This window comes from Myotis brandtii, unplaced genomic scaffold (assembly GCF_000412655.1).
Source record: "Myotis brandtii unplaced genomic scaffold, ASM41265v1 scaffold297, whole genome shotgun sequence".
In the NCBI taxonomy this organism is placed as follows: Eukaryota; Metazoa; Chordata; class Mammalia; order Chiroptera; family Vespertilionidae; genus Myotis; species Myotis brandtii.
This window is the reverse complement of record NW_005361351.1, coordinates 1,314,888-1,329,105: the sequence shown is the minus strand read 5'-3', so window position 1 is coordinate 1,329,105 and position 14,218 is coordinate 1,314,888. Positions and strand designations below refer to the sequence as shown.

The 14,218-nt window shown below is 51.1% G+C and overlaps 1 protein-coding gene across 2 annotated transcripts in view; it reads left to right on the top strand.

Annotated features, from left to right (window-relative positions):
• AKR1E2 (aldo-keto reductase family 1, member E2) overlaps positions 1–11,253 on the top strand; it is a 33,603-nt gene extending 22,350 nt beyond the window's left edge. For both annotated transcript variants that reach the window (XM_014542295.1, XM_005869519.2), the window contains exons 6-12: positions 1,369–1,446; positions 3,210–3,332; positions 5,863–5,960; positions 8,575–8,647; positions 9,194–9,277; positions 10,367–10,449; positions 10,721–11,253. In XM_014542295.1, coding sequence (XP_014397781.1) covers positions 1,369–1,446; positions 3,210–3,332; positions 5,863–5,960; positions 8,575–8,647; positions 9,194–9,277; positions 10,367–10,449; positions 10,721–10,763 — 582 coding nt within the window. In that variant the 3' untranslated portion in view covers positions 10,764–11,253. The remainder of the gene's footprint in view (positions 1–1,368; positions 1,447–3,209; positions 3,333–5,862; positions 5,961–8,574; positions 8,648–9,193; positions 9,278–10,366; positions 10,450–10,720) is intronic.
• Positions 11,254–14,218: the final 2,965 nt, after the last annotated feature.

Here is a 14,218-nt window from a genome sequence, read left to right as displayed (position 1 = left end):
CCGCCCCCCCCCCAACCTGACCCCCTGCTCAGCCGCTTTCCCAACCTGTTTAGTCCTGGCCAGGATGTCCCTGTGCAACTGCCCCAGGCCTAGATGACACCCTGCCTGGCTAAGGGCCCAGGCACACAGGTGGCACAGTGAGCCCTGAAAGAGGACACTCTCCCTACACTGGAGTGGGTGGTGGCTGCCCTGGAATCTCCCATGTGTGCACCTGGTTTGAGGAGCTTATGGTGTGTGTCGAGCTGACGGGTTTCTTTTCAGATTAAAGGACAAAAACTACTTTGTTCCTAGTACAGCTTTACTTTCAGGCGTTGTATTTAATTTCAATGAAGGACGAAGCAACTGCACATTAGTCATGCCCCTAGTGGAGAACAGAAGATGGCCAGAGAGTGAAATGAGAGAGGGTGATTCAGAAATGATTTCTGTCTGTAAAATCTGTCTGTGCACCCAGAGGATAATGGGTAAGTGATGACAGTAGCTGTGTCACACTTACTGTCAGCTGTTCATGTTCTTTTAGCATCGAACCAGGCACTTTTTTAGGCACCTTACACGTATTCTTCCTTTAATCCTCACAATTACATGAGGCAGGTACTGTTAACACCCCCATTGCACAGATGGTACAACTGAGGCACAGAAAGATTTAGTGTCATTATCGGGGCCCAGAAGCGGATGCTCAGTCAGACATGCGTTACTCTGCCTGGCCCTCACCTTCTAGCAGATTCCCGAATGGCTCCTGGTGGTCAGCAGCCCTCAAGGACAAGGCCAGGTAGCACTTGTACACAGGTCTGGACATATGTCAACATGGGAGGTTGCTTTGACATGAGACACCTTAGTTGTTTCATCATGAAAATTCCTAAAAAATGTGGACCAAGCTGCAGTTTTAGACGTTGTTCCCACTATTGCTCAAGAGAATTATTGAAGCCCCTTGCATTCTGGCTTCGATATCTCTCACCGTGATGTGAATTCTAAGCAAAGCAGAGAAGAGCCTCACAGTGGACTTGGGAGAAAGTTGACTGAGCTCTTAAGAAGGCAAGACCCCTTTCCCTCTTTTTTACCTGAAATTGCTAAGCAATGTTCTCATAACAGGCAAGGATCCCGGGTCCCCCTTTCCTGACCTGTGAGAGGTGGGTGTGAACTTCCAAGCTGTTGGGAACTTTGCTGGCCACCGAGTTTACCCAACCCTCGGTCTTGTGAAGGTGGAGGCAGGGCATGGAGAAGGAAAGTCACATGGCGAGGGCTGTGCTCGGACCCAGACCTTCTGGCCTAGCATCCTTTCCCCATGTCTTGATTCTCCCTCCATCCAGTCTCCTGCTGAGAGGATGACCACCAGTAAGCCCCCACTAAGCTCCTGCCTTCTTGTTCTGACAGCCTGGGGGGGAAGAGCTGCCCCTGGACCGCAGTGGCATGGCGATTCCCAGTGACACTGATTACCTGGACACGTGGGAGGTAAGCTGAGCTGGCCAGCAGCATCTTCCTCCTACTGATGGGCCTCGAACGGGAAGCCGTGGATCCTGAGCTCCTGGCGTTCAGAGATACCAGGTTGTCTCCTCAAAAGGCAGGTGTGCAGCACGAAGGGACACCTGTCTGCGGGACTCAGAGCCCAGTTTCCTCTTGTTCATCTCTCTGAAACGTGCATTTTAAGGATAACTAACCCAGACCTCCCTTTACTCTTAAATGTTTATTTTTGTATTAAAAAACATCAGATGGTCACTACAGAAACTACAGAAGAGTATAAAAAGGAAATCAAAAGTCCATTTTCCGTGGCCACTCCTAGTACTTTATAGTTCCTTTAGCTCTTTGGTAAGCATTTCAGAATGAAAACTTTGACAGATGGTGACATTGGGGTGCGTCTTGGAGATGCATGGAGGAAGGGACCACGTTTCTTACCTGCTGCCAGCGTCCACACAGGAAGTGATGAGGCCTGAAGTAGAATGTTGAGCCTGGGAGTCAGGGGAAGTGGCAGGAGTGAGGTGTGGCAGTGAACTGATGGTGTGGCAGGAGGAGAGGAGATTCCTGCTCACTCTGGCTTCTAGCCCAGCCTACCAGGTGCCTGTAATCTTACAAATCAACATGAGGGTGAGTGTGAGGCATGGGAAGAAAGCACGTTCACATTGGAATTTGCTGAGTTTAGGGCAGGCGTCCTCAAACTATGGCCCGCCGAAAACATTTATCTGGCCCGCCGGGTGTTTTTGCCGCCGCTGCCTGTCCTGCTTAGCAGCCGACTCGTCCCGGGCCCGCAGTACGCATGTGTGGAATATCTGAGGGACAGTGAACTGGCCCCCTGTTTAAAAAGTTTGAGGACCTCTGGTTTAGGGAGATGAGACTCTGGACCCACTGGTGTGAGATGGGCAGGTGCAGGGGTGGGAGTGCCGGAGGTCATCCAGGCAGAGGGGCAGGGGAGCACAGTCAGGCAGGAGCTCCCAGGTCAGGCCAACCTCTAAATGGGCGAATTGACCTCACTTAACAGAGATTAACTGAGGTGTCTGATCTGTTGGGAACAGTGCCCAGGGGGCTGCAACCCTTCGGTCACAGACACTGCCTTTCCTGAAAGGCATGGCTGCAACTCTGGGCTGTTTGTAGCATGAGTGAGGTCAGGGTGACCGTGCAGGGCACACTGACTTTGGCCACCGGCCCCATGGCCACTAGGACTCATACTTAGCCTGGCACCAGGCCACGCTCTTCCTGAAGCTGAGAGCTAGTCCGGCTTGCTGGCCAGTGAACAGCAGAGTAGGGTTCCTGCCCTCAAGGCCCTTACAAGGTAAAAGGTGGTGAGTTAGAATGATGGTACATCATCATACTGAGGAAGATGGTAATCTCGGTAGAAACTGGCTGAGCAGATACAGTCCGCTGTGGACATCCTTGCCGATATCATATCAACAGACATTCAGAGTAACAGAAATAATAGGTACACGTGCTGAGTGTTAGCTAAACGCTCTGTGTTCCTTATTTGATGTAATCCTTAACCCTGTGACACGGTAAGGTTGTACCCACTTGGCAGATGAGAAAATTGAGGCTTAGTGAGGTCATATACTATGCCCAAGACCCCACAGCTATTAAATGATGAAACTGGGGGGAAACCTCAAGTACAGAAATGCTTATAACACATGAAGTCAAATATTTTAAGATATTGGGAGGAGCCAGTTTTAGGATACTGTGCGAAGGATTGGGTGCAGAGCCCACGCACCCAAAAGAATTCTTGTTCTCTCTAGGCCATGGAGGACCTGGTGGTTGCAGGGCTGGTGAAAGCTATTGGGGTGTCCAACTTCAACCATGAGCAGCTGGAGAGGCTTCTGAATAAGCCCAACTTGAGGTTCAAGCCACTGACTAACCAGGTGAGTGTGGATGACTAAGCGGCTTGGAAGGACGGAGTCAGCTTTTCAGCTGTTGCCTCCAGCGGGTTACACTGGAAACAAAGTGGGTGGAGCACGGAGTAGGCATTTTCTCCTGTGACTGTCAAAAGTCATGACTATGGTGCCAGCCATTTTGCCTGAGTGGATAGAGCAGGGTCCCGGGTTCGATTCCAGTCAAGGGCGTATACCTTGGTTGCAGATTCCTGGCCCTGGTCCAGGTGCGTGCAGGAGGCAACCAATCAATGTGTCTTTCTCACATTGATGTTTCTCTCTGTCTCTCCCTCTCCCTCGCACTCTCTCTAAAAATCAATGGAAAAATATCCTCAGATGAGGATTAGCAACAACAAAGAAAGTCATGACTATGGAGCAGTTAGGCAAATGGCAGGTGTGCAGGCAAGACTTTTTTAAAAGGCTCGTCAGGGCAGGTGGTGTCCCTGGAAGGCAGGGTTTTCACTTCAGCCGTGGGGTGAGTCACCAGGTGGCTCAGAAGTGGCAAAGGGACCAGCAGGTCCTAATCCCTCGTTAATGATGGTCAGAGGTGGTGCCGGCTTCCTGGGGCCTCACCAGGGACCCTCCCTCGGCAAGATCACAGCCTCCGTGAGACTCTAATGCTGAGAAATGACTTGTGAGGAAAGGGTTACAGTGCTTTCTAGACTAGCTGCCTTCATGTGTAAAAAGGGGCACTTATTTTACTTAAACTTTTATTAACGTGTTTTGTACGTGCAAAAAAGCGCACACATAAGAATGGAGCTTGATAAGTTCTCATAACTGGACCTAGCTCTGGACCAGCCCCCAGAGCAGGGGTGGGGAACTTCTGGTCCTCGGGCCATATACCAGTAAGACCCATGAAATCATTTGGTCTGGGCCTGCCAAGGCATTAGGGGTGAGTTAATTAAATGCTTGACCAAATATATCAGGCTAATTTTTAAGTTGATCATTTTGTATGGTGTTATAATTATTTAAGTGGCCCTTGGTAGAACAAAGGTTCCCCACCCCTGACCCAGAGGCAGAAACAGCTAAGAGCCCCTGCCCTGCTGCTTCTAGTCCCTGCTTCTAGTCCCTGCTCCTCGCCAAGGGCAGCCACTGTCCTGATTTCTGACAGAACAGATTAGCCTTTGGACTTTATACAGAAAATGTGACGCATACGTGCTCTTCTGCATCTGGCTTTCCTTACTCAGCATTGTATGTGTCAGGTCCTCCTGTATCCAGGTGTGATTTGCCCATCCTTGTTTCCCTGTGGTATTCCATCTGTGACTATCCCGTCAGTTGGTGATGGACATATGGGTAGCTTCCAGTGTAGGGATATTAATAATAGAACATCATGTTCTATTCTTTTTATAAATAAACTTTTCAATGGAGGTATAACACAGTACAGAAGAGTGCATGGATCTTAAAGGACACAGCTCAGTGAATTTCCACAAGTGAACAGACTCAAGTCGTCAGTACCCAGGGCAAGAGCTGGAAGTCCTCAGCCTTCTGAAAGTTCTTCTGGTCACATCCCACGAGGAGTGGTCGGTGTCCCGACCTGCAGCCTCGCTGAGCTCCTCTGCTTTAAAACCTCACAGACTGATTCTGTCTGTCCATAAGCATTCAGTTCTGTGTTGACTTTTGTTGAGTGGCACTTTAAATCATGGGGAGGGGTGTGGCCTGGTCTGTGGGGTGAGGAGGGACAGCAGGATCTGTTTCCTAAATATCCTGGGAAACCCTTTGGGAATGCGCCCTCAGAGGAGTTCTCAGAGAGCCAGTGGCTTATCTTTGGGGTCCCTGACAGCTCTGCCTGTGGGTCCTGACAGCTCAGCTGGGAACCAGCGAGGACACTGTCCCCAGTTCTGAATTCACTTCTGCCAGTGAATCTGACCAGCTTCTGCCAGTCTAGGACTTACTTTGAGTTCACACAGAACCTGGAATCATACATGAGAATTTAGAGAGTGGGGAGGAGACAGGAATCTGCTCCTGATTTTCTTACGCCGTCCCTTGGAATCAGCTGTAGCCTGTGTTTGTCACAGGTAACTCCCCAGCTTCCTTCATTTACTCAACACTTGCTGAGTTCTATTCTGTGCCTAGCTTATTCCAGAGCTGGGGGCATGTCTTAAATAGAACAAAATCAGACCCAGATCCCTGCCTTCATGGAGCTTATGCCCTAGTGGCAACAGTAGACAGTTGCAAAGAATGACAACATGTAAGATGTCAGCTAAAACACCGTGCTACAGTGTAAGGTAAAGGCAATGAGGAGGTTGGAGGGCCGCACTTTTACCTCAGGCGGTCAGAGAGGGCCTTGCTGAGCAGGGATTCTCGAGCGTTCAGATGGTAAAGGTGTTCTCGAGCTTGCTTACAGCGGGCAGCCTCTCGGAGACCCCTCAGCTCAGCCTGGCACTTCACAGGCGTGGCCACGCGAGCCCTGAGGTGGGCCACGCAGCTCATCAGTGACGGAGCCAGGGTATTGATGTGGGCCCTCTTTTACAGTGCCCTGTTAGTCTGAATGGTCTCTGGTCAGCTGGGATTCTCTTTGCAGATTGAGTGCCACCCATATCTCAATCAGAAGAATCTGATCAGCTTCTGCCAGTCCAGAGACGTGTCCGTGACTGCCTACCAGCCCCTCGGGGGTTCCAGGTAGGGAATTTGTGGCCAGAAATGGATGCATACCTCAGTTTCACTCACAGAGTTAGGTGTAAGGAAGGTGTAGGCAGGTTGTGGAGACCACAGGCCCCCAGCAGGTGGGACTGCCAGCACCCTGGTCTCGGTGGGCTGGGCTGAGGGAGGAGCTGGTGTACATGGGACAGTCATCTTCAGTGGCTGCCTGCAGAAGGGCAGTGATCTTTAAGGGCCATAACCAGCAGGAAGCAACCTCTTTGCTGAGCTCTTTCCTGGTACCTCCCGTGCTCTGCCAGACCTCTCTCTAGGGACGGGTCACAGACATCCCGATCTCTATAGAATCATCTTCCCAGAACCCGAACTGTGTGCTGTGCCCCCTGCATCAGCAGATGAGCCACCCCCCACTGGCCACATGGGCCACAAATGTATTCCCTTTTTTATCTCTCCTCCTACCCCCAATCCAACTTGACAGCACTGGTTATTTTGCCAGGAAACTTGGATTCTCTCTCTTGCTCTCTGTTCTCACTTAATGCCTTCATTAAATACAGATTCTCTCTGGTGATTACAGCAGCCTCTTAACACCTCCCAGGTTTGCCTGGTTCTCAGCCACTATCCACACAACAGCTGAAGGGAGCCACCTTATTGTGACTGTGTCATTCTCCTGCTCACAAATCCTTCAATTCCTGGTCTGGCCCTGACTGTGTCTACCTATTCCTGCAGCATGCTACGCGCCAACCATTTGAAACTATTTGGGGCTCCTGCTTTCTAGTCTCTGTGCCTTTGCAAATACAGTGCTCTTTACCTAGAAATCTTGTCTTTTTTTTTTTTTCTTAACCTGGCTACTCCAGTTTCTAATATAAGGCTCAGTTCAGCATCATCTCCTTCAGGAAGCCCTCCTGATTCCCCCTTATTTGTGTTGCATCCACAGCCCTTATCACACTATCCTGTCATTATTTTCTTCTCATTCTATTCTACTTGAGTTGTGGGGACTGCATCTAAGTCATGACTCTCATACCAGCCCCTAGCTCAGTGCCTGGGATGTATTAGTGGTCCAGGAAAGGCTGAGATTTTTGGATTGTTATTGTCTGTGTGTTTCCCATGTGAAGTGGGGCAGATGTGTGTGACGTTGGTAGAGTGAGGGAGTTCCTAGCGTCTGGGTCATATTCACAACTGAGCTGGGGGTGGAGGAAGCCAGTGAGAGAGTGGGTGGTGGGAGCCACGTGAGAGAAGTTGATGGCCGATGTCCCAGACCCACAGACAAATGGGGTGGACTCTGTTTGGTCCCTTCATAGACATTGAGGATGATTTTTATCTCAGTAACTGCTTGAAACACACTAACTGCTTAAAAATGTTCGCTAAGAACAATAGCTCTCCCAAGTGCTTAGGGCAGGGGTGGGCAAACTTTTTGACTCGAGGGCCACAATGGGTTCTTAAACTGGACCGGAGGGCCGGAACAAAAGCATGGATGGAGTGTTTGTGTGAACTAATATAAATTCAAAGTAAACATCATTACATAAAAGGGTACGGTCTTTTTTTTTTTTTAGTTTTATTCATTTCAAACGGGCCATAGTTTGCCCACGGCTGGCTTAGGGCCTGTCCGCTTGACATCATGGAAGGGCAGACCCGGGGTCACTCTTCAGTCTCTGCATAAAAGCTCCACAGTCCACTGTCTCAGCTTTCTCTTGGGATTTGAGGTGAACTTTTCTGAGATTGCTATCGATTATCTATTCATGCCGGTGGTGCTGCAGACACCACCCTAGGTCCTACAGAAGAGGTCAGAAGTCCCAGGGGTGCCGGAAGCCGGTCCATCCTTGCTGCTTGACACAGTCGCTGCAGGGAAGAAACATCTGCACAGCATATGTTTCAAGGGACCTGGCATATATAGCATATTGTTCTTAATATGTTTGCTCTCCTTAGTGCCATGTGTTTTAACCAAGGTCACCTCTCCGAGAAAGGTTGTTTCCCCAGGTGGGGATTTTTCCCCGAGGTTAGGGAGGGGATACAACCCCTTAACTAAGTGCCAGGCGGGTAGTTAAGCTACATAATCTTTACTCCCTGGAATGGAGATAAGAAACGCCCTATCCTTTGTAATAGAAATTGACAGGATTAAAATCGGCTGGGATAAATATAGATGTAACAAGACAATAAACATCAGTTACTAATCAGATCCTCATCAGATCCCAACCAGAACTTTGGCTGGAGGTCCTGGCTAGAGGTCCTGACTACGCTGCTGATCAACTGAAGGCTGTCTCCGTGTCATTCCTTCTTCGCCGACTCCGTCCACACCTTTGGGGACCCCTGGACCTGCTGGGGTTGGACCACAGCACAGGGGCACCACACAGCGGCGAGCCTGTGCTTTAGACACTCCGATGCTGCCACCTGGGTCTCCAGACAAAGCACCAAATAGATGTGAAGGCCAAGTGTCCAGCTGTGTCCCCCAAATGTCAGCCGTGGTTATCCTAGATGGTGGATCTGGTGACCAGCTTTTCTGCACCATTTAGATTTCCCACACTGAGCAAGTATCATGATCAGACAAAAGTAGATCTAGAGTTTCCATTTTGGAGAAAGTCTTGTTTTTCAAAGAAGGAGGTGCACACATTTGGTCTCACAGCGCCTGCGATGTTCTCCCTAGTGGGGGTGTGGACCTGATGGACAACCCCGTGATCCAGTCCATCGCACAGAAGCACCAGAAGTCCGCAGCTCAGGTAGGTGGGTACCCGCTGGGCTGGGAGGGCCCCTCTCTGCTCACTGCAGGAGCCATGCGTGGGCACGGGCGGATGCCTCGCTCTGGCCCAGCAGGTGACTAATAGAACTGTCCAGTGTTCACCAGCCCCTTGAGGACGCTGTGGTCCCATTCATTCAGGCCCCACGATCAATTCTCCGCATGCCGTGGCCCCAGGCTTCCTCCCGCGGCCCACCAGTTGAGTGGACCCCAAAAGGAGTTTATGACTCTCTTCCTTGCTCTAATGTCCAGCGGTTCATGGGACTGGACACGATAGCAAACTCTGTTAAGGCGTTGGCAGGTCCTCTGAGCTCCTGGGGCCAGCGGCCACCCCTCCAGACATTCTATGGGACAGGGCACAAATGCCATTTTCTCCTAAGGACTGCGGACTGGAGTGCTGGGCCCTACAGTGCCCACTGCCCGGGTCACTGGGCTTCCCTGCACAATGAAACGTGACCCGTAGGGGAAGCAGCTGACTTCTGACTCCACCTGGTTCCCTTGGTCTCATAATATCCGTTTTTCCCAACAGATTTTGATCCGGTTTCAGATCCAGAGGAATGTGATCGTCATCCCCAAATCCGTTAACCCGAAGCGGATTCTTGAGAATATCCAGGGAGGTGTTTTCCTTCTCTGACATCAGTGGGTTTGGGGTCATGCATGAGCTACACAGGGCAGCAAGCAGCCGGCCTGTGAGGCTCTGACACAGCAGGGGGGCGGGGAAGCACAGGCCACACCCAGGGGACGCGGAGCTGCGCCTGGCAGGCACCCACCTGGGAGATGCAGACAGGATTAAACGGGGAAGGACAGGTGATGAGGGGCCAGGCTGCCACCTGCTCTGCGCCCAGCACCTGCTCTGTGCCCAGCACCTGCTCTGCGCCCAGCACCACTCACTAGTGCTGTCCCAGGGCTGCCCACCCTGATGAGAGGGACCCTTCCAGACTGTTCGCTTCTCCCCTTAACCTAAACTGCCCAGGGCCAGCCCCCCCCCAACTCGCTCCAGGCAGAACTGCTAACAGGGAGCCCGTGGTTTCTGCTAGGCATCCTGTGGAGGGTCTCCAGTGGGTAGGGGCTGGTAGGGGCCTGTCCCCTCCTGAGCGAAGATGGACTCACGCCCTGCACCTTCTTTCCTGGTCCTCAGTGGTGGCTCAGGGCTGGCTCTTCCATGTGGTCGTAGGAGCAGGTCACAGTCCTCAGGCCTGTTAGGGGCCAAGTAAGGGGGCAGCTTAGAATACATTTTAGAAGGAACAGAAAGTGAGTACTCAAAAGTGCAATGTGTTACGGCCATTGTTAGAGTTAATGTTCTTGAGGCCCAGACCCTCCCTCACTGCTGGGGTGTGTGGAACAAACGTCTGTGTTTTGGATTTGTGGTGTTTTGTGTTTCCTGTTTTTGTGAGCGCTGGGAAAGATCCTTCGCTGCACCCTTTACTGTCCTGGTATGCTCCTCACTCCTGTGGGATGAGCGCAGCCCAGATCTCATCTCTCCAAGGGTCCCTGCTGTAGCCCATGCTGGGCAAATGGCCCAAGTCCCAGTGCATCCTGGGAACTGAGGCCAAGGGCCAGGGGACAGGCCAGCTGCCACATGCAGTGTTTCTTTTACATCCTAGTGTCCCCCACACGCCCAGCACGGTGCTTAGCAGGTGACCGTGCTTGGCTAGGTATTCCCTGAACTGACTTTCCCATGAACGTTTTATTTTGGTTCCAGGTGTTTGATTTTGAGTTACCAGAAGAGGATATGAATGCCCTTTTCAGCCTGGACAGGAACCTCCGACTGACCAAATTCCCCACGTAAGAACAGCTCCTTCCCTACTCTGGAAATAGAGGAAGCAATATTCAGCTGGAACCATTGGTTCCTGGATGGATATTTATCATATGTTTTAGGTTCATGAAATCATCTCAGAATTCTTTCCTATTTGGGAATGGGCTGGTGAGGGAACCCAGGGATGAATTTTAGACACTAGGAAGCATAAAAATATGTAATTGTGTCATTTAAAAATGTTTCCCTTAAAAATAGTAATCCCTCTTTGTTTCTGTCTTTGACTTGTTCCCCGGTTTCCAGAGCTAAAAATCACAAGGACTATCCTTTCCACATAGAGTACTGAGCCGGCTCCCGCTCCCTCCCCCCGCACCGCCCAACAAATCCAGGGCTGAGGGGCTCCCGCCCAGCAGCACAGCACAGGGCCTGCCTCAGAGGCACACACAGCCTGGCCAGGAATGGGAGGGACGGAGGCTAAGCTCCCCAAGAAATCATCAGACTCAGTGAGATCGGAGGAGGACGCGTCTGAGAGTGTGCTTGCCCCACGGAGCACAGTGGTGGTCGTCTCACAAGTACTGGGAGACCAGCATGAAGAGCCTCTACAGCTGCGACTCGGCTTCAGCAATGAGCCCCTCCTCTCTGCCGCCCACCAGTCCCCCCAAATGATTTTACAGCGAAACCTGGAAAGGAAGACTGGGTGAAAGTGGTGAGCTGTCTTAATTCAACAGAGGAATTTTTTTTCTTACAATCTAAATTTTAATTTTAAAATGCTAATGTTTAAGAAAGTTTCCGAGGAAATCAGATTGAATCAGAAATAAACCTGTGCAAACAAATCAGAGATGGATGTGGTCATTTCCCCTCATGCTCTCAGTGTTCAGTCCCAGACAGTGGAGTGGATCTGGGACAGGAGTCCTGCCCCCTTAGGAAAGGACAGGGTGGGTATCCACGCAGGGTAGTGTGTGAGTCCTGCTCCCTGCATGTTCCTTCCACTTGGCCCAGGAGCTCCCCGCCCCCTGGGACCTGCTGCCAGGGCTCCTGGATGCATCTCCACCACACATCCTGCCCAGCTCCAAGCCCCGCTCCAGCACACATCTCCAAGGATGGGACTTACTTGACCCACTGGGCATTTCCGCCTGCCCCAAGGACTGTGCCCCTGTCCACAGGAGTTAGTGGCTCCTGGCTGTTGCCCAGGCGCCCTCACCTCAGGCTACCATCCACGCCCAATGCCAGGGCTTCCTCACCCAGTGGTGAAGCTGTCTGTTTAGAGGCCAGCCAGTCACAGACTTGTCGTGTTTTCAGCCTGTTTCTCACGGGGTCCTCTGGTCTTCCTCATTTGTGAGGCCATCCTTCCTGCTGTCTTGGGTGCTCTCAGGACTCAGTGTACCATCCACCCCTCCTTGATGTTCAAGCCTCAGTGCCTCGTCAGGGAGCTGGCATGTGGCCCTGAACCCCCAGCCCCTGGCAGGAGCAGTAGACGAGCTTGTCCGTATCTGCTCCTGAGGCCACTGAGCCAGAGAGGGTCCAGGGCCAGAGTCCCAGGGATCTCCCTCCCACATGGCCTGGGTGTGATGCACCTCGTGGGGTGGAGACACACTTCCTACCACAGGCAGAGGGTGGTCTAGAGTGCCAGGAACAGGGAGGGGCAGCCCGTGCCCCAGACTCTAATGTGCAAAGTTGCAGTCTCCGGGCTCTTCCTGAGCTCACTATTGCCCTGACCTGTGGCTTAAGCAGCAGACACTGGCCTTGGTCTATCTGGGGAACAAATGTGTGGCCCAACCAAGCCATGGGTGTCCTCGAGCCCTGAAGGTGTGGCCCGCACGTCCTGCCTGTGCTTTCACTCTGCTTGTCTGTTTGGGGCCTTGGGTTCTGCTGCTGGGCTCACGGGAGAAGGGGGCCCACCCATCCAGGGAGGGGCCCACCCACCCACTCCCCAGACCCCTGTCCTTTTACAGGGTGGGGGCATGGACACAGCCTGGGAGTCTCTGTTTGGTTTCCAGCTGACGCATGACACCCAGAGGACATAAAAACATCAGTGACGGGAAAACAAGCTTTCTCTACTGGAGTGTCAAGGATAAAGTCTGTGGTTTTCCCTTCTTTTGGTCCTGTGTGTGTGACTGCAGAGGCGAGGATGGCTCTGCTATGAGTCTGGTTCTTTGCTCCTGAGAGACAGAAGCCTGTGTCTCAGCCCATCCTCAGGCACAGCGGGTTCTCATTACCTGTGTTATAGACAGTTAGACAGCCATGAGCAGAGCAAGGACTATGGGCCAGGCACAGAAACTCACCAGGGCAGAAAGCCCCGGATACCTAGCAAGGGGCAATGCTAGGAAAACAAGGACCTTGCCCCCAGGGTAACCTTTCCTCCCCTAGCATATTGCTGGTCATGGGGTTTGGAAACCCTGACCTTTCCCTCCCTAAAGATAGCATCTAGGCCTCAGTTGCATTTCAGCTCCCAGCCCAGAAAAGCAACAAAACCAGACAAGTGACGCTGTGGCCCTGACTGACTCAGGACCAGCTGCATTAACTAATGATCCCCTGCCTTGGTGCTGACCAATCAGTGGAGACCATGACCCTGAAAGAGCACACCTGGAAAGCTGATGCATATTCTATGGAGACCGTTCCCCGAAACCTCCCCTAAGATTTCCACCTGCAAGAGAGAGAGAGAAATATGCTCAACAGAGGACCCAGGAGGAGCCCTTCCCCAGGGGAGCAGGCAGATACCATTTCCTCCCCCATCTTTCCTCTAAGGCAGTGGTTCTCAACCTTCTGGCCCTTTAAATACAGTTCCTCATGTTATGACCCAACCATAAAATTATTTTCGTTGCTACTTCATAACTGTAATGTTGCTTCTGTTATAAATGGTAATGTAAATATCTGATATGCAGGATGGTCTTAGGTGACCCCTGTGAAAGGGTCATTCCCCCGCCAAAGGGGTCGGGAGCCACAGGTTGAGAACCACTGCTCTAAGGGACCCCAGGAGACTTGCCACCAGGGGAGCAATGGGCAGGGGCATCTCCTGGGCAACCCCCCGAACCTGTCTCCCAGGCCCCCTTTTCTCTGACTTCCCGGTGAGCCAAAGCAGCCAAGCCTAGGCTCTCCTGTTGACCCTTCTTTGTTTCACTGTCCTCAGTATACTTTTGCTGCAGCCAATAAATTCTTACATACTTTGCTACACATTGTCTCTTTATTGAAATCTTTCCTTCAAGAAGACAAGTACCGAGGTCTTGTCGTCTCACCAGTAGCACCCACAGTGGTTGTGTTCTACAGAGTCACCGCAACCCAGGCTCGCAGGCACTGAACTACTGCTTTGAGCCTCTGGTCTCAACATTCTCATCATCCAATCATACATCGCCTGTTCCATGTGTGTCTCTGTCTAAAGACACCTTATTTTGCATTTACAGTGTTGGGTCATTAGCACTGAACTCAGCCAACAGCACTGTGATTCACGCCTGGTCAGAGCTTATCTAACATTTATTTTTCCCATAAAACACTGCACAGCCTCCTTGCTCTTAGGAACAATAGGCAGCACTTCAGCACGACTTTGGGGACATTTTTAAGCTGCTATAAAATACTTTATTATGTTAGATTAAAAAGGCTCATTTTCATAAATTGATTGCCAGATGTTCCTTGTTTATGTTAAGAAAAGTTCTGCATAATTGCCTAATAGAGTGTTTTATTAATACTGACTGTATTTTTCTGTTTAATTAAATCATTCCACTTGTTTGAGAATGCAAAGAAATCAGAAAAGCTCAATGAAAGAAAATAAAAGTGGCCTAATATACCAATATTCAAGAATAATCATTT